The following is a 24579-nucleotide window of genomic DNA, read 5'->3' on the forward strand; positions in this document are numbered from 1 at the left end:
TTTAGGATCTGAAATAAGCAAATGTTTAATTTTTTTCTATAACAATTAATTTATTATTACAATTGCTGTTAATAGTCATTTGATTACAAATTCCAGCAGTTACAGTGATAAATATTTATACTCTATTATTGTTAATATCATGATATTGATTTCAAACATACTGATGTCTTCACTGCACACTTCAATCAAATAGTACTTTATTATTTAGATACGTTTGTACAGTTATCCTTTTTAAGACATTGCAATGACTTGACAGCCTAACCTAAACCATAACTAATTCATTCATAAATATAACCTTTACCTCCCCTCAATATACACCTGACCCTGGACCTCAATTAGGACTTCAGAAATGACGTTCTGTCTCATTAGGACCAGGCTTTGGTCCCCATGAGGACTACTGATCCTGATAAAGTCGGTGTTTATACCAGAAACAATCCCCAAGAGGTAAGAAAAACACAAGCGCACACACACACACACACACCCACACCGCACACACAGGTTGTATTTTTTGAATTTCCACCTCACCAAAGTGGAGAAACTGCTGTTTACAGCAGGAACAGGCTAACACATGACTTATTGAGTTTGTATTGATCGCTAATACAATTACAGTGTCCTGGAAAATCCAAATCCCTCAGAGAAACAAGCAACTTTTACCATCTAAAGCCTATTGCCCAGGTAGAAGAATGTTCTTTAGTGGATTAAAAACCTTGAGGTCAGTAGTATGGACTCTATACAGTATATTGGTGCAGTGTGTGGACTAATGGACACAAGTAATCCCATTACATCTAGTGAGGTAAGGAGCCCCACTTTAACAACAGAAAGGGGAGGGAAGGACAAATAGCCTTCATTTTGGTTACAGTCACTTTTGACACTCCACTGAATAACTTTAGTAGAAGTAAGTTAAGAGGGCGGCTGTGGCTCAGGAGGTAGAGCAGTGGTTTGATTCCCGCTTCCTTCAGTCCACATGTTGAAATGTCCATTGACAAGATACTGAACCCCAAATCGCTCCTGAAGGCTGTGCCATAAGTCTGTGAATGTGTGCCTGTGAATGATTAGCTCCTAATGAGCAGGCACCTTACATGGCAGCCTGCCATCAGTGCATAAATGTGTGTGTGAATGGGTGAATGTGGCTCAGAGTGTAAAAGTGCTTTAAAGGCGCTATATAAATTTACTGAACCACTGGAAGAAATCAACCGTGTTTGTATTTATTGATTCATTGGTTAGTTCAACATAGTAGTAAGATGCTCTTAGCAGTGTTACGAACAGTTCCTGAAATCTATTTAGTGAAATATGGAGATATGTTTTAACATTTAACGTTTGTTTCTATTGAAAGTTTCTATTGAAAATGACATAATAATGAACTTACATAGGTAGCAACAATCCTCTCTGTCCGCTTCATGTGTCTGCGAATCTCACATTCACTGGGCTGAAGAACTGTGATGCCCTCATCAGAAAACACATAGAACATATTTCCCACACTCAACCCTGGAAGACAAGACAGGAAGACAGAGAACATGTTGTCAGAAATGCATTTTAAAATGCAATAAAAAGCACAAATCCCACACCGTGCTCTTGTCTTATCTGACACTGATGATGGGCATTTCAATTTCCCTGCTGGGGGAGAAACTGCAAGACTACTGTGAGCATGCTATCATGTTAGCGGGGATAGGCAGTGAGTGGCTGCCAGCCATCTTGACAATGCTACAAAGGGCCCTGTCAGCAACATTTCAACAACATACTGTTGCCAGAGGCGTCAAATTAAACGCGCTGCCTCTTTGAGGAGATGTTTCACAGGCTCGTCTGTAAACGGCTGCTGATGAGTTAGCATGGATCACAGCAAAAAGCTATTACTGCTGTCAGGAATACAGCACGTGAACAGAGATAATAAACATAAGCACATATACACACTAAATCATGCACAAGATGCATGCATAGACATGAACTATGATAATGATTGATTTGTCAGACTGTCAAGACATCTTTTTTTGTACTATAACACAGTGTGCGATGCAGAAACACGCTGTCAGAAAAATGCACACAGACACAGAAACAAGCACCTCCTCATACTCACTGTTAATGAGCCAAAATCAACTCTCAAACGCTCACAAATAATCAAAATGCTTACACTGTGTACTATTTTTAACCACACTGGTTCTACAACAGTAGGGATGATGTGCATACATTTCAGATGATTGTACTCTAAACTGCAGTGGGTTTTCTAGGGAAGTAGGAAGACTGTACTTGTGGCCTTATTGATGTGGTGATAATGTATATAGTATGAATACAGGATGGATTTGTATAGTCCTGAAAACCACAAAGTTGTTTTTCATGTAGCCCACACTGGCTCTGTGGTATTATTTGCAACATACTTTAAATTCCTGCTAGTGTGTAAATGTTCCTCCCCAGGTGATCTGAAAAACAGATTAGAAAGCGCACCAGCAAACGGATGAAAACACCCTGGGCATTGAAGGGAGAAAGCAGGATTTGAATAAAACAAAGTTTTGCTGGAGAGAAAACAACTTTGTGATTCTTTTGGACAATACGGCAAACATCTTGAAAGTGTAGATATCCAGCTTGAGGCCACAGAGAGCTATAAAACATGCACGCCACATTTACTTATTCAGAAGAATACCAAAGCACTTTGAGAACTTGAATGTATTACCTTCTTCTCTCCATAAAATGTTTGCAACTGCAGCGTCAGACAGAGAAAGATAGGAAGGAAAAGAAAGCGAAAACATTAAATCACCTGAAGAAAAAAAAAGAGACAGATCCTCTGAGAAACAGAGGTGATTTCTCACATGCCATGTCGAGACAAAACATATTTGACAGCTACAAATATCCCTCACCGATGTTGACAGGACCATATTTCCACCTAAATCAAGAGATCACAAAATATCTTGCGAGAAGACAGGTCATATATTATGTTGTTTAATTTCAAATGGCTGCGATTAGCTCTTTGTAGGGAATGAGGCAATCTAATGAAATATCAAAGCGACATGAAATATGTGATTTGATATTTTTTTTCTAAACTTTGTATTTCAATGAGATCACTACATAAATTGGAGTAGAGCCTCTTTACACTGCCCACAGTCAGAATAGAGAAGAGAGTGAGTCATCCACTGACCCTCCTGCAGTATGAAAACACTATTAGACATGTCGACATAAATCCACCTTCTGGACTGTCCCTTCAAATTGTGTTTTTTGTCCATATAACATAAAGGTTGAAACTGTTTCCTAGTTTTCAGATGTTTTCCAGTGAGAGTATCTAACCTTTTGCTTTTTTTCCTGCTCTCACATACAGTATTATTAGAATTTGGGATTATAGGACTTAGATCTGAGTGAGGACATCTATCATTAACATGGTTCTGTAGAGTTTTATTGGGCATCTCTTATTCCGGTATCAGATTACACAATATTTTTCTTTTTTGAGATTGTCACTGTGTCAGATTAGATGATCATGTAGTCCATAATTCTTGCTGTGATTTGGCCAAAAGACATAGCGGGCTATGCGGAAAACCCTGACCAATCAGTAAGGTGCCAGGGACGTTTATCTATGTAAATACAGATTTAGCAGAATCGTCAAAGAAAGGGGGCCCTGTCTTTTTTCAGTAATAAGATAGAAAAGGGAGCTGTGCAGCATACATAAGTGTGCAGAAGATGAGACTCCTGTAGTTAGTGGATAGATAAGGTGAGTTTGTAGCTCTGCAGAAGATTAAACTCCTGATGTGAGTGTGACAGTCAAATGGTTATACGATTACTGAAATGATATAAAAACATTCCTCTTTTGCTTTGTGCTCCTGTGAGACAAAACACCACATGGAATGAAAAGAGTGATGGCTGTGCCTGGGCTAATTTTCGTTTTGTACAATTGTCGGGACATCATCGGGCTGATCTCATGTTGTCTTGATCACAGCGTTACTGTACGATGCTGTTAGGTGTAATTGCTGTAGAAGTTTCACTTTCCTCAAAATGTTCTGCACTGCTGCTTACAACATGAATTTTTTACCCTGCGTCAGCCATCTGAAGGCATGAGGAAACGTAAAGTATTTTTGAAAACAATTAGCTCAAGTGTCTGCTGCAATACTAAAGCAGGAAATGTGTGATAGGGGACACACAGATGCTAAAAGAAAGACACAGTTTAACAGATTGAATCATATTTTAAAAAAGCTTCAATTTTTCTTTATTCATCTTATCTCTATGTAACTTAGATCACTTTAACACTACTTATGCATACAAGACAGACACGTCATTAAGATTTATGCCACCATATAATGTTATTTTATCTCTTTTTGGCTTTATATTTGACAGAGATGAGGGTTTAATTGTTACTGTAACTTTTGATATAGAATATTCAAAATTAACAAAGTATTATATGGGCTTACGGGTCTTCTTGGCTGAATCTTCAACAAACAGAGAGGAGATATCTTCGTCCACTCCCACCTCATTCTTGGCGATGCAGGTGTAAGCTCCGGTGTCCTCGTACCGGACACTGCCAATGAAGAGCTCGCTACCATTTGCTACAAGAAGAGAGGGACCAAAAAAAATAAATTAATACGTTTTGTTGATGCATTAATTGAAATCTTCATGGAGTACATGGATATGGTTCACTGGCAGTCTTCAGCAGCAGAAAAAAAAATTAATAATGCAGATTCACAACAAGCATGTCTGCTGTGTTTATTCCAGACTTCACAGTGTTGACCTCAAGTTCAGTTTGGTTGAATGAGACTAATTATCAACGGAATGTCTCCAACCAGATGAACTGAAAACTGCTTCATTTCATAAGCAAAATTCAACATTCAGGATTTAGAGCTGTGGTTGTTTGTTTGACTGTTTTTTCTTGTAATTTAGGTTATGTATTTTATTTAAAGCTCAAATAATGAAAAAGCAGCATATCAGTTTAACGTGCCATGGTTCATTTGTATACAGTACATACATACACATGTGTTACCACACATTTCATGTTGAATTAATCTGTCTCTTGGCTTGTTTATTTTTTTGGTGAATACTTGTTAAAGTGTGTTATATGTGTATGTTACATGTAGGCTGTTTTATAAAACCAAACCCAGACAATTTAAAATATAAATACATTGAAATTCACCGAGCAGCTTCAGTATTGGATCTGAAATGCTGTTTAACCTCAACTCTGATGGAGTCCGAGAATAAACCAACAGAAACTACAACTCATGTGAAAGTAATCTCAAAAACAAACCAAAATTAATACAATAGTAAACAAAGGCAGGGACAAACACAATTACATCAGGATTTACATAAAGTACAGTCAGATTTGTTTTGAGTTAGGTTAAAAAAAAGAAAAAAGAAAAGAAGAAATGCTACAAATATTACTTCAACTTGTGTCAATAAGTCAAGTTGATCTAGGTAGCACATTTAAAAACAACCCAGAGTTGACCAAAGTGCTGGGTATCCACATGTCATCATTGTACATGCCAATCCAAACTATTTTTGTCATGATATATAACAAACGTCTGTCTCGATTTGAAATGTGACAAAACACTCATATCTTATACATTTTTTGTAGTTTACTCATCATCCATTAACATTATTGTAAACAGATAAATGACCCAAAAAGGCCTTTTATTCAGTGTGGCTGATGATTAAAACTGAGTCTGTTCCAATAATTAGATGCACAAGTAAAGTCACTTTGATTAAGTTTTCACTTGATTTCAGTAACTTCAGTTAAAGAACTGAATACAGCTCAGTAAAACAGTAACGTATACCATATTTACTTCACAACACTCTTGTTTCCACTTCAGAAGACTTTTAGTCTTTCAGTACTGAGTGAAGTCTACTCTCATACTTATTTTTATGTTCAATACAGCATTGTTCCAGGTGCAGCCATGTTGTTAGATGGAGGTGACAGGTGACATACAGCAGGTCCTGTTAAGACAGAGGTCAGCATCACAGGCAGACTCTCTGATGTTTGCTGTAGCATCGAGCTCTGTGATGTACAGCTGCACTCTGATCTCTCCTGTATGTAGCACTATATTGATCACCACACACTTTATAGCACAGCGTGAGCCAATGATGTGTGTGTGTGTGTTTGTGTGTGTGTGTGTGCGTGTGTGTGTGTGTGTGTGTGTGTGTGTGTCACAGAGGAGATCTCACAGGCCATGTTGTCTAAGAACATTAAAGAAAGCTTCAGTTTTCATCCCTTTCTGTATCACTCCTCTTCTCCTCATATTTATGCTCTACCTGTTAAAATGTAAAGCTTGCATACTGTCAGTGTTTGTCTGACTCAACATCAATAAACCTGCATGCTTACAAATTACAATGCGCTGTTTTTTCCAGTGAAAACTACCTCCACCTTCTAATTTGCACCTACTGTGATGTAAAATAACAAGACATTACAGATGTTGACGCAAAGTTTTTCACATTAGTGAAATGTCTTTTGGATTCTGATAATAATTCTCTTTAATCAGAGGAAAAATGCACAACGCTTTGAAGTGAAAACTGCCTTGAAGCAGGCCTTCATGCAACGAGACACCACTCTAATTACTTCTAATTCATAATTATGTTCTGATCAATTTTTATTGAAAAACACTGAATCAACTGCTCATTAAATTAGCCTTTACATCCTTATTTTGCAGGCTTGTAGCAGTTCGTGGCAACAGGGGTTCTGAGTTGAAGTGGTTTTGTCTTAAATTATGACTTTTGGTCTCTTTAACTGCTCCCTATGCACAGATTACTGCAAGGGCAAATGGGGCATGTGCCCGAGGTCCCTGGTCTCAGGGATTTCTGTAAGTCGGTAGAAAAATATGTAAAAGGACTTTTGCAACTAAAATAACGATGTAATATAATTTTATGTTTGTAAGGGTTTTTTGTAAAGAAGGTGATTAAATGGCAGTTACGGAGGACATAAAGTGACGCTGAGTCTGTCATCTGACACTTCAACGTGATCATCAGCAAAGTTTAAACTTAAGTTAACATTTCTGGCTCAGTTTGACCTACTTCCAAGGTGCAAAGGAGGAGGAAAAACATCTGAAAAGGTCTGACATTTTTGTAGTATAAAGAACATTTTTATTGTTAGTTATAAAAAGAAGCAGCAGCTTCACAGACAGAATAAGAAAATGATTTGATTAACAGACCCTCTGCTGTCCTGCTGAATTGGACAATTGCTCTAAAAAGAACTGATGCACTTCAGATCTTTCAAGAGATCTAACAGACAGAGCAAACTCCCATCAGAAAAAAAAAATCGAAGCTAGATTGTGGATTACAATAAATATTTCTCAATGTACATAACTGCAATATCATACATGCTGTGTGAGGTTACTGGGATAGATTATACATAGATGGTGCATGAATGTGTGTCGAGTGCCTTAATGCATTTTAGCTCAGGGCATGCTCTTATTTGACACACTGTCAGCTGTCTTCACAATACTTATGATTACTGTCTTCTCTGCCCTCTTAATGACAACTAAATAAGGAAAAGTTGAAGACATTTAGTTCACAGTTTTCCCCTCAACAGCCACAAATGCAGCTCGCAGCCATCCATTGCCCTTGAAACACTAAGGGATGTGATTATAGTGATAATGAACTTACATATTCATTGAAAACCTGCCTGGTAAAAATTATGTGTTGAGACTCCTTCCCACAATGCATCTGTGTCTCAGTTGTTGTGTTAACAGGTTTGCCCTAAAACAAATAGAGCAGCTGGAAGTATCAGGCAGAGATCTACAACAGGCTCGAGTGGTTTCAGCACAGCAGACGGCTCCAGAACACAGTTTCATTCACTCAGCAGCACAAAGCCGTTTCTCTCTTTAGTGTTCGACTGTGGTTTAAAATCAATACTCCTCACTATCAGCTGTCAGTGTGTGGTTCAGATTTGACAGAATCCAGCAAGAAAACGTGGATACAGGAAACCTTTTTACAGTGTTTTTATTACACCCCTGACGTTATATAGCTAATTCTTTGAAATGAAACAGCAAATAATACCTCCTCTGCTTTGATCCCCCTCACACAGAGCTATAAAAAAAGGTAATCCACACTACTTAATCTACTTTTCCACTCTATTGTTTTCATTTTCCTTAATGCTTATAATGAGAAAAAAAGAGCAAAAATGATCACTGTAATTGGGACTGCTGCCTCTTGTCTTTGCCCACATTAGTTGGCACATCTGAAGCTGTACCCGTCGTGGTGGGGAACCTTGCAGTACATATCTCCCTTGTTTGAGCGTCTGACGTTTGATAACAGGCTATTACCACAGGTAATGACCCACACACAGCCAATAAACTCTCCTTTAATGAGAACTAGGCCATAAAAGGAAAAGTAGTGCTCCATTCTGCTCTTTTTCTCTTATATTGAGAGTGCCTTTAAAAAACATCCCTCTAGAAAGGATAAGTAGCTGCCATCACCTGGCACACAGTATATTTCATTTTATTTTCACTCTCTTGATCTCCTTTTTACTTTACAAAATGTTTGATTTGTCAGAGGAACAAAATTAAGTCCGCTGAATAGTCTGGCCATAATCTTGGATTTCATCACCTTAGTATTATGTGCAAATAAATGGAGAGCACGACAAAATATTACTGCCGACAAGGGAGTCACCAATAAAAAAAAAGGTTTGGATGACAGAGCACCAGCTTTGTCTTCGCTGTCCACATGCATTTTCTGTGTTTATACAGATTTCTGCAGTGTTGGCATACTGCAATGATGTTGCATTCAAAAACACTGCACCCACGAGACCTGACATACAGTATCTGCTTAAACATACGACAAGCTGACAGCACTCCCCAAAATAATGAAAAACTTACCTATGAGAGAAAGCTGTTTGGAGGATCTGGGCTGCAGGTCCATGCCATTCTTCAGCCAGAGGAGTTTGGGATTTGGGATGCCGTCGGCGTGGCAGTGGAGGCTGGCAGATACTCCCGGCTCCTGGGCCTGCGTCTCTGGATAGACCAGGATCACTGGAGGGACTGGACGCACAAACACAAACAAAACCAAAAGACACAAACAGGGAGAGAGGAGAGGGGCGAGAGAAAACATAATTACACACTGTTTCATGGTAGACCGTAACTCCTGGGGGATTACAGCACAAACACCCACACACGCAGTGGGCAGAGAGGAATTTGTCTCAACCCAGCGTGGAATATATTCACACATAACAAGAATCCAAGAGCTCTGGGGCTGCTTTATTACAGCTCGAGTCCTGCATGAAATAGATGTTGGACGTATCTACCACTTACCAGCACCTCCAGGGAGAAGACTGCAAATGAATGTGGAGGAATGAAGAGGGGAAAATGAAATATGAGGTAATAGTTTACACGAACAGGTAAGATGTCGTTTTCTAGTTATAATGCCGGGGACCCTCTTGGCCTCTGCTGTTGCCAAATCCTGACATCCTCTCCTTCGAGGAGCTAAATCCTGTATATCCCATCCAACTGCGCTACAACCTCACCCCTTCGGCCAAACACCTATACAGCAGCTTCATGCTTTTTATTACAAGTATTGCATCTGTTATTTGCAACTTACTTATTTGTGCTTAGTTGTTTTCTCTTTTCTTTTACTACAGTCTGCCCTTCTCTCTATTATTATAATTGTTCAGTTATAAAAGTACCATATATTTTTCTTCTTATTTTTACCTGTACACTCACATCAACAAATAAAAACAGCCATTTCCTCTTGCTACACCCATACATCAACTTCTACGCCTCACCCTGTGCCTGTCTGAAAGTCTCTAATGTAATCTGTCACGTCTGTATCTGTTATATCACCCGCTCTGCTTTTCTATCAAAACACAACTTTGCTGAAACTCCTCTTGCTTTCATTCTATCTTTTAAAAATGTGTGTGTGTTTGACATTGAAGAAACATTCACACAGCATCCATGCCTCACTCTCGGGTATTATAATACCACGCAAAGAATACTAGGACTGCCACTATGGGTACCTCACTGATGCCAAAGCTGCAGCACTGTCATCCCTATCATCCCAGTACAGAAGGAAGCATGGCTGTTATTGCTTTAATAGTGCAACATGATGCAAACCACCCACTTAGTTTAATGTGGCACTTGGCTCCCTTCCATTCCACCTTATCTCACCTCGTCCTATCTCGCTCGAAATACCTCGAATCCCTAACACAAACATTTGGTAATTGCCCTCTCCTGATAACTCGCCCTTCAGGACCTTGGTCGGTCTCCCCGACTCCCTTCCCATCATTCACTCCCCCTTTAGTTCAAGGTCTAAAATGCAGCAACATCTCTTTTCAATTAGCATCTCAGAGAAACAGAACAATAACACCTATTGTCTCCCTGTAATTGAAAGAGACTTAACTGAATCAAATGATTCCCTCCTTTGGTTGTCTGTCACCCTGAGACAAAAACGCAGTAAATAGGTGGGGGCTAAGGGGGCTTTTGAAATTATTCCTCCCTGGATTTTGTTTGGCGAGATGCCTGGTTATAACTAAAGTCCAAAGGTAGCACAGACGAAGGTCCTTATGCAGATGATTAATGTGAGAAAGACAGTGCTTTGACAAGTTCTGCATGCCAAAATCAGTGTGAGTGTGGCATGTCTGCTCTTTTTTTTTAAAGATGAATTTTAGCTTCAGTAGTTTTTATCCACTGCAAAGATTCAACTAACTACACTGCATGACAACACAATTAGTTTTCAGCCTTATGTATGTAATGATGCTGGCTGGCTAGTGAGTTGGTGTGATGCAATGTTTTGACAGTCATAATCCTGTGAGGCGCTTTATGGATACTTTCTATCTGAAGAAAAACAAATTGCTCTGACAAACAACTCCTCAGACATTTTCCTGACATCTAAATCATAGCTCAATCATGAGAGTATACATAAAAATAAAAAGACAAATAAATAGATCATTTAAGAAATAATTTATTATAATAAACAATTCATCCTCACAAACTGTAAGTCTACTGCATCTGTTGCCAGCTCTACACCAACATGTAGTTTCATAAGTTTGTACATAGATGATTTCAAATAATACAGTAACACTGCAGCTCATTTCTCAACCCCATTGATTCATGTCACATTAATTTCACTGCATTAAAGATAACACGCAGTCGAAAGTGTCATGGCAACATATGATAACTGCGCCTCTGCGGTGGCAGAGGAGCCCTGTGGTGTGATCCTGTTTGATTGATTGTAATCGTGTTTTTTCTGTTGCTGCTACGCAACTTTGAAACAGTCACCCAGAAAAGAAACCATATGAGTGTTTTCATACTCTGTTTTTCTACGTTGCCTTGATGTATAACTTTATATTTTGTGGTTTGTGTCCACTGTGTGTCTTTTAAATTCTCCCTTCTGTAAACAAGCTTTGTTTTTTGTTGTTGGACATTGATTGCTATAAACTTAAAGGTAACCTGTTGAGTTGTTGACGATGAGTGGGCTCCTCCCTTTTTTTGTTATAGTGCACACGCAAAGTGACGCACATGCACATGTATGCAAGTGACATGATATAATGTTTCCACTGATCTACTGGTGGTGCTAAGACACCGAGAAATACAGCAATATATCTACAAAAGACTGCTATTGAGTAAACATGGGTGTAAACTGTGCAGGTTTCAACATTACTAAATACTCAAAGATACACACAATACATTTTTGTGTGTAACGCTAAAGGTTAACAGGGATTTTGACTATAAAAGAACACCACAGGGTACCTTTAACATATTATTTGTTATATAGCCATGTCACACAGGTATCTATGGCAACCTTTGCTTCAAACAGGTTGGCTTAGTTGAGAACCCCACGTTTGGTCCCTTGTTATCTCAACTGAAACCCTTACCAGTCCAGTGGAGCTGTTTGTTACTGTGAGCAGGGCAGGAAATAAGACAGACTCCCTCACTGGGGAACCACACAGCACCACAAACAAAACTAATGCATTTTTCCACACTTCTCCAACACTGTAAGTAAGAAATGAGCCACTACTGACCATTCACCTGCAGCACATGTGTCTGATAGAGGTCTTCATAGCCGTAGGCATGGCAACTGTAGTTTCCCATGTGGATAGTTGTCACCTTGGTGATGTACAGGGAGCCATCGTCCCCAAAGTCCTGAAATACAGGGGAGAGATGGAAGAGGAGAATTTAGCGTGGTGGTGAAAGAGCAAAGAGGAGATGGAGAGTAAGAGAGGAAATAGTGGATGAAGAATAGGGTAAAGAGCCATGGGGAGTGAAAGACAAGAGGTGAGAGAATTAAGGTGGCGTGATAGAATATGTAAGGATGCTTGGAGAGAAAAGGGAGAGGAGAGAGGAGGCACACAACAGCAGGGAGTGATGGGAAAAGACAAGAGAGAAAAAGAATGATGTGAAAAGGAAGAGAGACCATGAATCAACAGTCTCCCTGTTGAGCTGAAGCAGGCGTTGGGGAATTTGATCCTCCTCTCTCCTCTCATCACGCTGCCTTAGCCTGATAAATGGCAAGGGTTAAAAATATAAAGCCCATTAGGTTGATGAATGGAGCTGGTTGTTGTTGGTGCAGCATGCAGCAGTCACTAGGGGGTTCCAGCCACAGCTTAGGGCGGATTAAGGCATTAAATAGTTTGCTGTCCCACCAAGTGGCGGAGCAGATGTCCTGATGCAGCACTGTCGTGACATGGAAACCACAAACGACTGCTTTCTTTTTGAGGCCTCTTGAAATTTATGTGACCTGACAGAGAGGGTTCGCCTTGTGAGGAAAATGTAAGATGACTTTGATGTGCCGTTTGGACTAAAATGTAATTTATCTGACAGGTTACGTTAAGATATATTTGTGAGTAAAATCTTAATCATTTATGGTGTTAAAGTATTAAGGATTATCATCATTAGCGGCACTTCTGATTCAAACGTCATGTTGTCAGCTGCATCATTAGACTTGTTGTTTGTTTTGACTCTACATCAACACAGAATAACAGCATGATAAGTTTTAAACTTTAATTTTAACAAACATTTAAACTATCTAAATATCCCAAACTGCAAACCTGCTGTCATTAAAATAGAGAAAAAAATGTTATGTCTTTGACTTTTTGCACATTTGAGGTTTTCACAGATGATCAGACATTAAAATGTGAGTTTTAGACTACTACTATTATCCTTGCTAGTTTTTATTATAATATTATTACACTTATTAATTATTATTTAATGTATTCTTACAACTGCCAGAGATTATACTGTTGTTTGTTTGGCTGTTGTTTGTTTGGGGAAAAACTGGTAGAAACTTCAGAAAGAGCTACAGAGGAAGGATCTCTCCCCCAGGACGGACAGATGTGCAGTTGATGTTGAGTGCACGTTAGACCAAGAAAGAAAAAATGATGAAAAACAAGTAAAACGTAAGACCTGACATGTTGGCAGCCTTTCGCAGAGCTTCACTTATACTTCAAAATTGTCTTTTACTCTAATCATGCATTATGTCTTGTTGGTGTCATTAGTGACTCAGGCGACAAGAATATAGATGGGAGATTTCTGCCAGCACATCCCCTCATAACAATGGGAACAGTCTTTAACCTCAGAGTTCATGAAATGCACTGACGGTACACAGACAAACAGCCTGAGAAAATTACAGGCTGTTATTTTCATTCAAGGGAAATTATATGCTTTTGTAATGGAAAGAGCAGTGGAGGAATTATACATGAAGACGGCCACATTAGAATTAATAAAGTTTAAAGTCACTCATTAAAGTTTTGTTTTTAAGATGTAAAACTGCATCCGTGTCTCCTCTGACCTCTCCTCAAATAGCAATCATCAGTGCTTTTTTCCCCCATGACATCAGCCCACATATACTTATTCATTTCATGTTTACCAAGTTGCTGCAACGCACATTAAAATTAGATGTGTGGTAATTGTTTTAATAAAATAAATATACATTATTAATCTCTGAATAAATGGATACATTATACATACAACACTTTGGCTGGTAACTGCAGAACTATAAGCAGTGTGGTCGATTATACTGCTGTTCTGCCAGCTCCTGTTTTCTCTCTTTCTTTCAGTCAAACCTGGTGAACCAGGTCTGAACCCACCAATAAGAAAGTGTTGTTACTTTCTGTAGAACATAGCTCCACCTAAAATGTAAAATGGAAAGTTTTGACACAAGAAAGATTGAGGGTGAAAGAAACAGAGAAAGGAGACATGGTGAAAACACTACAGTAGATAGGGAGGTCAGGGCTAGAGAGAGACAGAAGGAGAACAATGACTGAAGAGAGTGAAAGAGAGCAGACAAATGAGACTGATTGTAATGGAGGTTCAGCTCTCAGGTTAAGGGGTTATATGCCAGAGTTTCAGAAAGATTTCCATCACTGTTAAGTGAAACTTCAGAAAACAAGCCTGCTTTCATTCAACACAGATCAAAAGAGGAACATATACGCTGAAAGGTCTTGGACAAGGAAAGGAAAGTCCCCTTCCTCCTTTCACCCATTTCCTCTTTATCCTGCACTGTGAGTCTATTACCTTTTATTCTGCATTTTTACTAGAGTAGACATTTTATGGATCTGTTATATGAATGTAGATTTTAATGCAACGCTGTCAAACATAATTTTGAATGAATACTGTATAATACTTGCTGACTGTTCAACTTCTCTGTGAAGTTACATATAGACAAATCTGCCAGCTGATTTATATGTTGTGCTCTCAGACAGATGAAGGTAGTCTGAGTGAATGTTATTCAGTGTGAAAATTGGTTATGATACAGTTTTAGGGAAAAGAAACAACACTGATGGACTGATTTGGTCAGAACTCTCCACTACAATTAAACCCAGCAGGAACAATTTAGTAGCTTATGATTTTAAATCAGCAAACTAGCAATCCATGAAGTGTTGCATTGTAATCAGATTAATTATATTAGATCATAGAAATCTCAAACGTGAAATTATAAATGTGGATTTTGACAAGGAGACATATTTGAAGAGTATTCAGCATCAGTCACCCTGTGGAGGTGGGCTGCTTGGTCTTTAGTAGTCCTCAATCAGAGGCTTGTGGACTGTGTTTTCTTTCTTTTTTCCCAAATTTGAGGTTTATTGTTGGATCAGCTGATAACAGTGCAGCACAGATAATGTAGTGTTGGTGATTTTCAGGTAAAAAGACACTGTCAATTCAATTTGGATTAATTGAAGTTTTTTTAGATGATAACCTCTATTTAAAAGGCATTTCAGTGACTTTAGGTGGGTTTAAACATGAGATGCCCCCACAGTATTTGCTCATTTTACTTCAGTTTACAACCCGGATTAGTCTATAGTAATTAAAATGATTTCTGTGTGTGAAGGGGTTTTCATATTCTGTATGTGTCATATATGAAAATGCTCTTAGTTTGATATGTTTTATGTAGACAAGCAAACAGCTGTCTTATTCTCATTCTTCTTCTCAGTCAAGCTGACTTGGTTTTATGATTGTTGCTGTAGAGAAAGTGCTGAAGTAAACAATCTTATAGTGATGTTATGACAAGGGACAAGGTCACCTGGGTGCTGCCTGAATAATTGAGCGGTTCAACTCTTTTCTTTCAGATGTGCTGTGGCGTTTTACTGGATCTATACCAGCACTTTGAGCTGTAACTGCTATCTCTGCCTATCAATAAATCTTTTTACATAAGACATCCATATCTCCAGGAGTTTCTGAATTGACGAGCTCAAGATTTCTATAATAGCGTGCTTCTTGTAGATCCACTGCTGTATTAACACATAAATTACTGTATGGACATATGTATCAAATATGCACTATATCCATATAAAATACAAATCCAAGCACCCACTTGGATGGACTTTGGGTGTCTACATTTTTATTGGATGATTTATTCTTCTTTAATGAGGATGTCTCTTAAAATATAAAATCTTTTGTACAATATTACGATGGAAAAACTGGCTTAAATAACCAAGTAACGACAAAAACCTGGAATATTCCTTTACTTTAAGTGCTTTCTCTTGTTCCTGGCATTCATCCAGAATTTAAAAAAAAAGAAGACTAAAACTGTAAAGAAACTCTACACACTACAAAGTATTGAGGTTATCTCAACCATTAATTTAGAGATTAGTTTCATCTTTGATTTAACTAAATGAAAAGTGAGTCAAACAAAGCCAATGCCCCCCTCTCTCTCCTCCACTCAGATCACTCTGCTCTGCGGAGAAATTCATTATGCACGGTCAAGAGCCTGAAGGACCTCTGTTGCCATCACCTCTTCTCCAGTCTCCACCTTAACACTTCACATTATTTATCAGCTCATCATCACAGCAGATCAACAAGGCCGCTCATTAGCATGCAGTTAGTGAATTGTGATCCGGTGGTGAGTAATGCAAGGCCCACACTGTGTTGTCACCTGTGCAGATGTGTCTAAACAGAAGCATGGCTATATAGTTCATAAAGCACTGAGCAATTCTACTGATTCAGAGAGGAGCTCGGTATCTTTCTTTTTTTGCCTTCTTCCTTTACTCGAATCTTGAATTTTTCTTCCATCTTTCATTAATCTTTTCCTTTCTTGCAAAGCTGGTTACTGGCTGATTATTAAGGGAGACATGGTGTGGAGAGTTTTTAAATCAGCAAAATATGATTATTGGCACACCCCTGTACTGCACACAGAGTGAAAATATTAAAGAAAATAATGTCCACATGATTATAAATTAACTGAGAAACTCCCAGAGCTCTTCACACTTTTGTAGCGGCAGTGGGATTTTCTCATTTTAAAAAGGTGTTAATAGACTATTTGTTTTCAATCAACTTGAAGAGCTCCTCAACTGTGTCCCCTTGCTGATAAAGTTGATCAGATATTAATCAGGCAGTCCAATTAAATTTCTGGAGAGAAATATTATGAAAACATAAGCGTGCACACTGTTAGGAAATTTTGATGGGTTTCGTACATCGACAGGAGGTTCTACAGAGGATCACATGACTAATGTATATTCAACAGGTGGAAACAAACACAACCCAATGGGATGATAATGTTTCTCTGTGTCTGCTAATGTGTAAGGAGCCAATTGTTTGCTAACCCATTAGCATGACACCTTTAATATGCCTATAAGGAATAGTTGTTAGTCAGTTCCTCTGCCCCCTTGTGGCCAAACTATAAACTGTAAAAAATGGTTATGTAGCTACCATGACATCACTATGACATGGGCTGGTGGACTCGTATTTTAAAGCCTTGAGTTCAGCATTTTGATCCTTACCATCCTGGATTTTTGGTGTTAGAAGTGATCAAGAGGGTGGAGTTGACCATCAAGCTAGCTGCTAGCTTGGTATATTTACAGTCTAACAGTTAGTTAGGCCACCAAAATATTACGATGAACTTTAATGAACTAAAAACAGTGAAATAGCGATGGCTACAGCCTTACTCCAATTGTAATCTTGAGTTATGGTACATAACATATCACAAGCTAGCCCCACCCTAAAGCATACACTGCTGTATTCTCTATTTTACTCTAAGTGGGACAATCATTTACAAAATGAATACCATGATGTATTGAAGAAGACTTAAAGCTAACGATTGAGATCATAAACTAATTAAGAAAATGTTTACTGAGGTAATAAATCAAGTGAGAAATAAGCTAATTTTCCCATTGACTTCTATACAGTCAGACTTCTTTTGCAACCATTGTAGTTGCATTGACCTCATTTTCAGACCTGGAGCCTCCGCTGGGACAAACATAATAACATTAAATAAAACTGCTTTAATAGTGTCCAAATGCTACAATCACTTGACTGTTCATGAACTGTAATGTTGTTGTAACCAGAATGATAAAATAATCTACACATGAAACAAATATAACCCAAAATGTCAGGAGATATTTCTTTGCTTTTAAAAAATGGGAGTAAAAAACTCAACCGTCATTAGCAACAAAAATGAAAAATCAATAATGACAAAGAAAACAACAACATGCACTCACATTGATATCCTCCAGGTCCAAAAAGTTAAGTATGATGCCATTCCTCTTCCAGATGATTGGTGGGCGCAGCGTCCCCTGGATGGCACAGGTAAGGACTGCACTGAGGCCCACTGTTACCGTGGAGTCGCTGATCTGCTGGTCCTCTGCCAGGCTCAGCTGGACAACCTCTGTTTGAATGAGAGTTTGAAAAGAAATGAATGGTGGCGATGGAGAGAAAGAGAGTGGATGACAAATGAGCGAGGAAGAAATGATAGTGAGAAGAAAAGATTGGAAAAAATTAGAAGACGGAGAACGAAGGAGAAAAAGACGGCAGAGAAAATCACAAATCAGAATGAGTGTGCTGATATAGTGGAACAGTAGCCAAGCTTAATACATTTCTAAGCATTCATCTCATTACTAGTGGACCGGGGAGGATAAACAGCTGTCCAGGAGTGAAGGATATTGCATATGAAAAAGGAGTACGTGTCAGAGGACACACAGCTAGCCAAATATCATTCTTCTCATTAAGGGAAATTTATGTTCATTGAAATGGCCATCCAATTCAATTCACCTTTACGGCAAATTAAGAATTATTCTTCACTGGTTCCCCTTGGCGCCATAAATAGTATCTGTCGCCAAGCTGAGCTGTGTGGCCAGGCACCAAATCTACAGTCACAGTCTCAGTTACACTCTGAAAACTTTGTAATGCACTGAACTTTTTTTATTATTGTCAGTTTCAATTTACACATAGGCCTGTGGTTTTAGTCCACATAAAGACAGTGTCTTTGCAGCAAAAGTGGGCTGTGTAATATGTGTATTCTCACCATTATGGGTTTAAGTCTATCTCAGGAACTCTCACTTCAACACCAGCCCATCCTTCATCTTCATAGTAAAGTCATTAGTTTTGCAGGTATTCAGCCATTAACCAAAATATTAGACACATCTAAATCTTGACCTGATGTTACACCAGAAAAAAGTAAAAGGATCACTAAAATTATTCTAATTAATTTAATTTAATTTAATTTAATTAAGAGGATTTGGGACATAATTGTCTCTACTAAATTTTATGGCAAAGCATCCAATAGTTGTCAAGAAATTTCACCCAAAATGAAAAATGTCAACAACCTAGTGGTGCCGTTCATCACGGAACCATGGATATCTGTACAAAATCTCATGCCGATCAATATTAGATAAGATTTGGTCATGCTAGTGTCACTACAGGAACAGTTAGAGGATCACCAAAGGAAGAATAGGATGATGAGAAAAATCAAATAGGTAAACATTGTGAGAGGGGCACAAGTATGCTGATAATCGAGAGATATTGTGTAAATTGGAGTTGAGGCATGGCAGCACTGACATTATATATCTATCTATATATATATATATAGATATATATATGTGTGTGTGTGTGTGTGTGTGTGTGTGTGTGTGTGTGTGTGTGTGTGTGTGTGTGACCTTGTATCGATATAGGCTCAGGCACAGGATATACTTGGGTTCAATAAATTAAGAGACACAGACACCTGATAAAAATCTACAGTAAATGGAGCCGGCCAAGCATAATACTGTGCAAATCCCTGCGGTTTTCGGACACACACTGTACAACTGCACACAATCAGACATCATTGTGTGTGTGTGCATGCTGTGCACCACATACACACAGAGTTCACTGGACCGTTACTATTTACTGCCCTTGCTGCGTGACCTTTCACAGCTAAAACTGTTGAAACGAGGATACACCAGTGAGGATCTAATTAGAACTAAAAACACAGAGAGAGAAAGAGAGAGAGTGAGAGAGCAGGGAAATGGAAATCTCTCATTATGTTTAGAAAGTGAAAATCAATATATATTCCAAATGCTATGATTCACAAACTAAATGGTAATACATTCAAGTACAGGGAGTCCAGAAACACTATCCCGACCGAACAGGAGGTGACAAATTCCCAGAGAAACTTGACTTCTGGCTTAGACATGCACTTCCTCTCTGGGCGCCAACACTGCATTACATATATCACAACCTATAATGGCACACAAATCTATGTGAACAGAGAGATTTCATGGCTTTTATGACTAAACAACAGCAATACGATCAGAATCACAACAAACCGTCACTCCAACACGTATATGGGACGATATTTAATTGTCAGACATAAAACAGATGCCAAATGGACTTTGAAATGTTTGCTGGGGACCTTCCTGTCCGGATCTAGACTTTGACAAACAGTGTTGTAAAAGACCCCTGGATATTAGCTGTCTGTTTCACGTAGCTCTCCAGATGATATATATATCCGGGCTGACAGCTCGGTGTGTCAGAGATATTTCAGAATGCCTTCGGTACAGTACACTGCCAGGTCCAACAAAGTTATAATTCAGCAGAGCAGTAATTTGGGTGGCAGAACAGCCTTTGAGTGCCATGTGGACAGATGAGGGATGAAGTGCACTGATCTGACATGGCTTGCAGGGCTGCTTTCAGGGCGGTACTTTGAATTTCAATTAGACTGCTGCTCACATTGAATTTAATACAGCGCATGAAACTAAGACCTGTGCTGTTTTCTGTGTCTTTATGCAGCAGTTGACTCTTCAGATGGACACCTAGCATGACTTTATATTGATTTTTTAAAATGTAGAAAAATTGGGATACAGCTGTAAACGTCCACTGGCACACACTCTCTCCTCAAAGTTCAGTCGGTGTATCAGCATAAACTGCAAATAATAGACTATGATGAACAAAATGCTGCCTTCAGTGAGGTATAATAGTGCTTCTGACGGTGAAAGCAGATACAAATAAAAGCAGGCACAGTGGCAATCAAGATGGGACTGTTGAGTCTTGAGTCATTGATTTGAAACACGTAAAAAAACAAACAAGAGGTTTTAAATAATTGTTGGCATGAAAGAAAAAGAAAAAGAAAACACAGAAGTCGCTACAGTATTAAAGCATCTTGTGGCTTTTTTGTGCCTGATACTTGACCAAATCTATGTTTTTATAATTAATACCTTGACCTTTTTCACCACTATTTTGTCAAGGACAGATTCTGTTTTATTGCTGTATGAATGTAAAACCCCCTGAGGCAAATTTGTGATTTTGAGCTATACAAGCAGCACTGGCAACTAAAAAAAATGTAAAACCTGCTGCACAAAGCCCCTTAATGCAGGGCTGTAACTCTGCTGCCTACATTACAAAAATGGAATAGGAAATACTCCATCAATTAAAAAATAGACAGCTGTGTTTAAATATTTCCAGTGGCAGTCTACCAAACCTTCACTTGAGGTCAGTCTAAACTTTCAAACTTCCTGCTGATGTATTAGTCATCATTATTAATGTCTGACAGAAAGGCCAAAAACATCTACCTTTGTGAAATATGGACCAGTTGTGAAATGAATCCTGACACCATGAAATTAATCCCGATTGCCATCCAAACTCAACCCATTAAGATTACAGCTATGATACCATGATGCTTCTTTATATGATTAAAAATAGGCATGTAGTAATAAGATAGAAAATTTGATGATTGCTGTTGTCACTTTTCTTTTGGGGAAACTGGGTCTAGAAGAATTATTAGGGAACCATTTAAATGCCAAGATTTTTCATTTCCAGTATAATTGCCATCAGTTGCCTCTGAAGGTTTTAAAGAAAGCAGACAACTTTAATGAGCTCAAAATAATGACAGTGACTTTGGTACTATGTTCAAAGACAGAGCTCACTATTGAAGAAAGCTTTTAAAAGGAGGCAACACTCTTCCCCTCTCATAAGGTTGATTTGACAGATTTGGCAGAATTTACAAAAAACAGCGGGTACAATGTGAAACTATCAGTCTATTTCACAGGTTTTGTTGAGTATGGGGGCAGAGCTCAATATTTAACCCTCAGGTGACAGTGACTCTTCATATTGGACAACAGGAGCTCAGGTTGGTGGCTTTTATTTGGCTCCTTACTTTATCTATTGTGCCAATAAGATACCCGGGGTCTGGTAGCAAAAACGTAATGTTTTCGGACGCATACTTTATATTTTTTTAGTAAGAGGATACCATGCTTATAATTTATAGAGCTATACTGATTTGAACTCATATGATTTGTGCCAAAAGAAACCAAGTTTCTGCACCAAGATGTCAGCCTTTGAGTTTTGAGCATTATGCTTGAGCTACCATAGAGTCCCCCTTTTATTGATAACACTAGCCAGTGATGGAGATTAAATTCATAGTCCAGTTAAAATGGTGCCCAAAGCCCCCGAAGCATTTGAGTAGTCGACTATTTGGCAGGCCTTGAGGATTTTTATCCACAGTTATCATGTGTTCAATTCTGAGTATGAGCTGCTGGATCTTCATGTGTAAGCACAAAACCTCAATTTGTCCGTCTATCAGTGTAACTTACTTAGGGAATTCATGTAGAATGAAAAATATTATAATTATTACTTTTTTATATATATATGTTTCAGAATTATTGTAATTTTACCAGTTTTAGCAAATAGTGTGATCCGTTATTTAATTCAGGCCACAGTTTGTGAATGTGTTATCATGAAACAAGCATGTCTCTAACAGGACATATCCATCTTTTATGCAGCAGTTCCTTCAGTCCAGGAAAATGTTCTTTTACAGGAGGTGAAAATGTACCCTTGACCTTGAAAATACTAAACATTTTTCTACCAATGATGTCTTACAAGTTCAATCAATAAGCCAAACAGATCTTAACACATACAAGCCCACAAAAGACTTTGACTTAATAAATACTTCCTAGAATGAAGTTACAACTTAAATCTCAAACTATTTGTAACAGACTAAGAATCTGACCAAGCATTCAATGTCAGCTTTTGGTGTTTGGTACTAAGAACACATTATGCACGATAACCGAATAGTATTGGTGTTAGATCCCAGTCCTAATAGCTACACCCATGTTTAACTCAACCAAAAAGATATATCCACCCAACGCAACTCTGTGAAAAACCTGATCTGTCCCATTCTCAGATGACTCAGACAAATTGCATATCCACAGGCAGCACTTGCTCTGCCCTGGATGGCTGGGGAAGGTTGTCATGACATTATCTAGTTAATGATTGCAACAGTCCCCCACGCCCCCCGCCTTTCTCCCAAAATAGCTCCGATGTGCAAGTTGGTAATTGACTTTCTGGGGAATTCAGGAGCTCCACTGATCGATCAGCCCTGCTAACTGAGCTACGGTCGGGCTGACAGGGCCAACAGGGAGGTTTCCTGTCTGCAGCTCTGGAGGGATGTACAGTTTAATGTGAGTAAAGAGAGGAAGAGAGGGGGAGAAAGAGAAAGGTGAGGAAGCAAGGTATATAGTATTGGGGGAAAGAAGAGTAGATAATGACAGATACAAGGAGGGGGTTCCAAATGATCCATTGAAAAATAGGGCAAGTAAAACAAGTGTGAGGAGAGAGAGACGGAACAAGGAAAAGAGGAAGGAAACATACCAGAGATAGAGAGAAAGCAAGCTCAATAATGAGAGAAAAAGTTTAAGAAAAACGTTAAACAAAATTACAGAAAGAGTAAAAGTAAGAAAGTCAAGTCCAAAGATGGACTGAGACGAAACATAGGCAAAACAGAAAGAATGAAAATGTGTGTGCATGCGACAGAGAAAGAGAGACAAATGTGATGCAGAGCACGTAGGAGATCTCCCAGGGAATAACTAATGTGGTGAGCACAAGACTGCAGCTCAGAGAGTTGTCCCTTTCCGCTTTCATGAGACCGGCCCCTTGTGAGCTGGAGTAAGACATCAAGCCACAGAGCAGAAGAGCAGAATACCATGACTTTTTAGAGGGTAAGACTGATAACATCCTGTCTGTAGACCAGATGAGAGAAAGAGAGGTGACGAGCGGCAGAGAGCAACGAGAGAGACAGATTGAAAGAGGTTAGGTGAGGAGTGGGATGAGATGTGTGAGTCATGTGAGTGCGGCTAGGATGCAAGAAAACAAGCTGCTGGGCATCCTCTGAGCATGGATTTTTGATTTGTAAGTCAAAGTCTGTTTCTGGGTTAAATTTGAATGAAAAGTTCATGTTTTAAGGTACATATAATCATTATTTGGGCGGCTGTGGCTCGGAAGGTAGAGTGGTTGTCCACCAATCAGAGGATTGTCAGTTCAATTCCTGGCTCCTGCAGTCCACATGTCGATGTATCCTTGAGAAAGATACTTAACCCCAAATTGCTCCTGATGGCTGAGCCAATGGTGTATGAATGAGTGAATGTGACATGTATTGTTGAAAGCACTTTGAGTGGTCAAAAAGACTAGAAAAGCGCTATATAAGTAAAGTCAATTTACCATTTAATTCATCACTATTAAAGTGACTGTATTTCAATGGGCAGAAGGGTGGTGATTATGATTTGAAATGTAGTGATTTAAAAATGCTGAAATGACAGTTACTGTGTGTTTGACCGAAACATAAAAGCCTTTCATTTCTTTTTGCCTGCAAATGACCAAATCCATGCTTAACAGTTAAGTAACTCAGTGCACATTATACTAGCATAATTTCATCTTAATATCAATGTCTTTAAATCACTTTGAATTGTTGTTCCCAACAGAGTGCTGAATTAAATAAAAATGTAGAATATAATTGGACTGTTCTGATTGAAACTCCCTCTGTGGGGACTTTATAAAACAACATAAAAAACCCATTGTAATCAAAGGCATGCTTGGTTGTATTCTGTAACCAAATATGCATTTTTTTTTTTTATACAAAGGAGATACAAAGGAAGGAAAATGTAAAACTAAATATAGGTTCCTAGAGGTACATCATTTTCCTCTCCAGTGGTTTGGTGGGTGTGTTTTTCAAAATAAGATA

General features: G+C 38.6%; 1 protein-coding gene across 1 annotated transcript in view; it reads right to left on the reverse strand.

Annotated features, from left to right (window-relative positions):
- fstl4 (follistatin-like 4) overlaps positions 1-24579 on the reverse strand; it is a 203879-nt gene that overhangs the window by 12589 nt on the left and 166711 nt on the right. The window contains exons 6-11 of the mRNA XM_062433395.1: positions 17813-17979; positions 11906-12026; positions 8769-8930; positions 4383-4517; positions 2663-2689; positions 1367-1485 (exon numbers count right to left, since the gene is read on the reverse strand). Of these exons, the coding sequence (XP_062289379.1) occupies positions 1367-1485; positions 2663-2689; positions 4383-4517; positions 8769-8930; positions 11906-12026; positions 17813-17979 (731 nt within the window). The remainder of the gene's footprint in view (positions 1-1366; positions 1486-2662; positions 2690-4382; positions 4518-8768; positions 8931-11905; positions 12027-17812; positions 17980-24579) is intronic.

Source organism: Scomber scombrus, chromosome 14 (assembly GCF_963691925.1).
Source record: "Scomber scombrus chromosome 14, fScoSco1.1, whole genome shotgun sequence".
Lineage (NCBI taxonomy): Eukaryota > Metazoa > Chordata > Actinopteri > Scombriformes > Scombridae > Scomber > Scomber scombrus.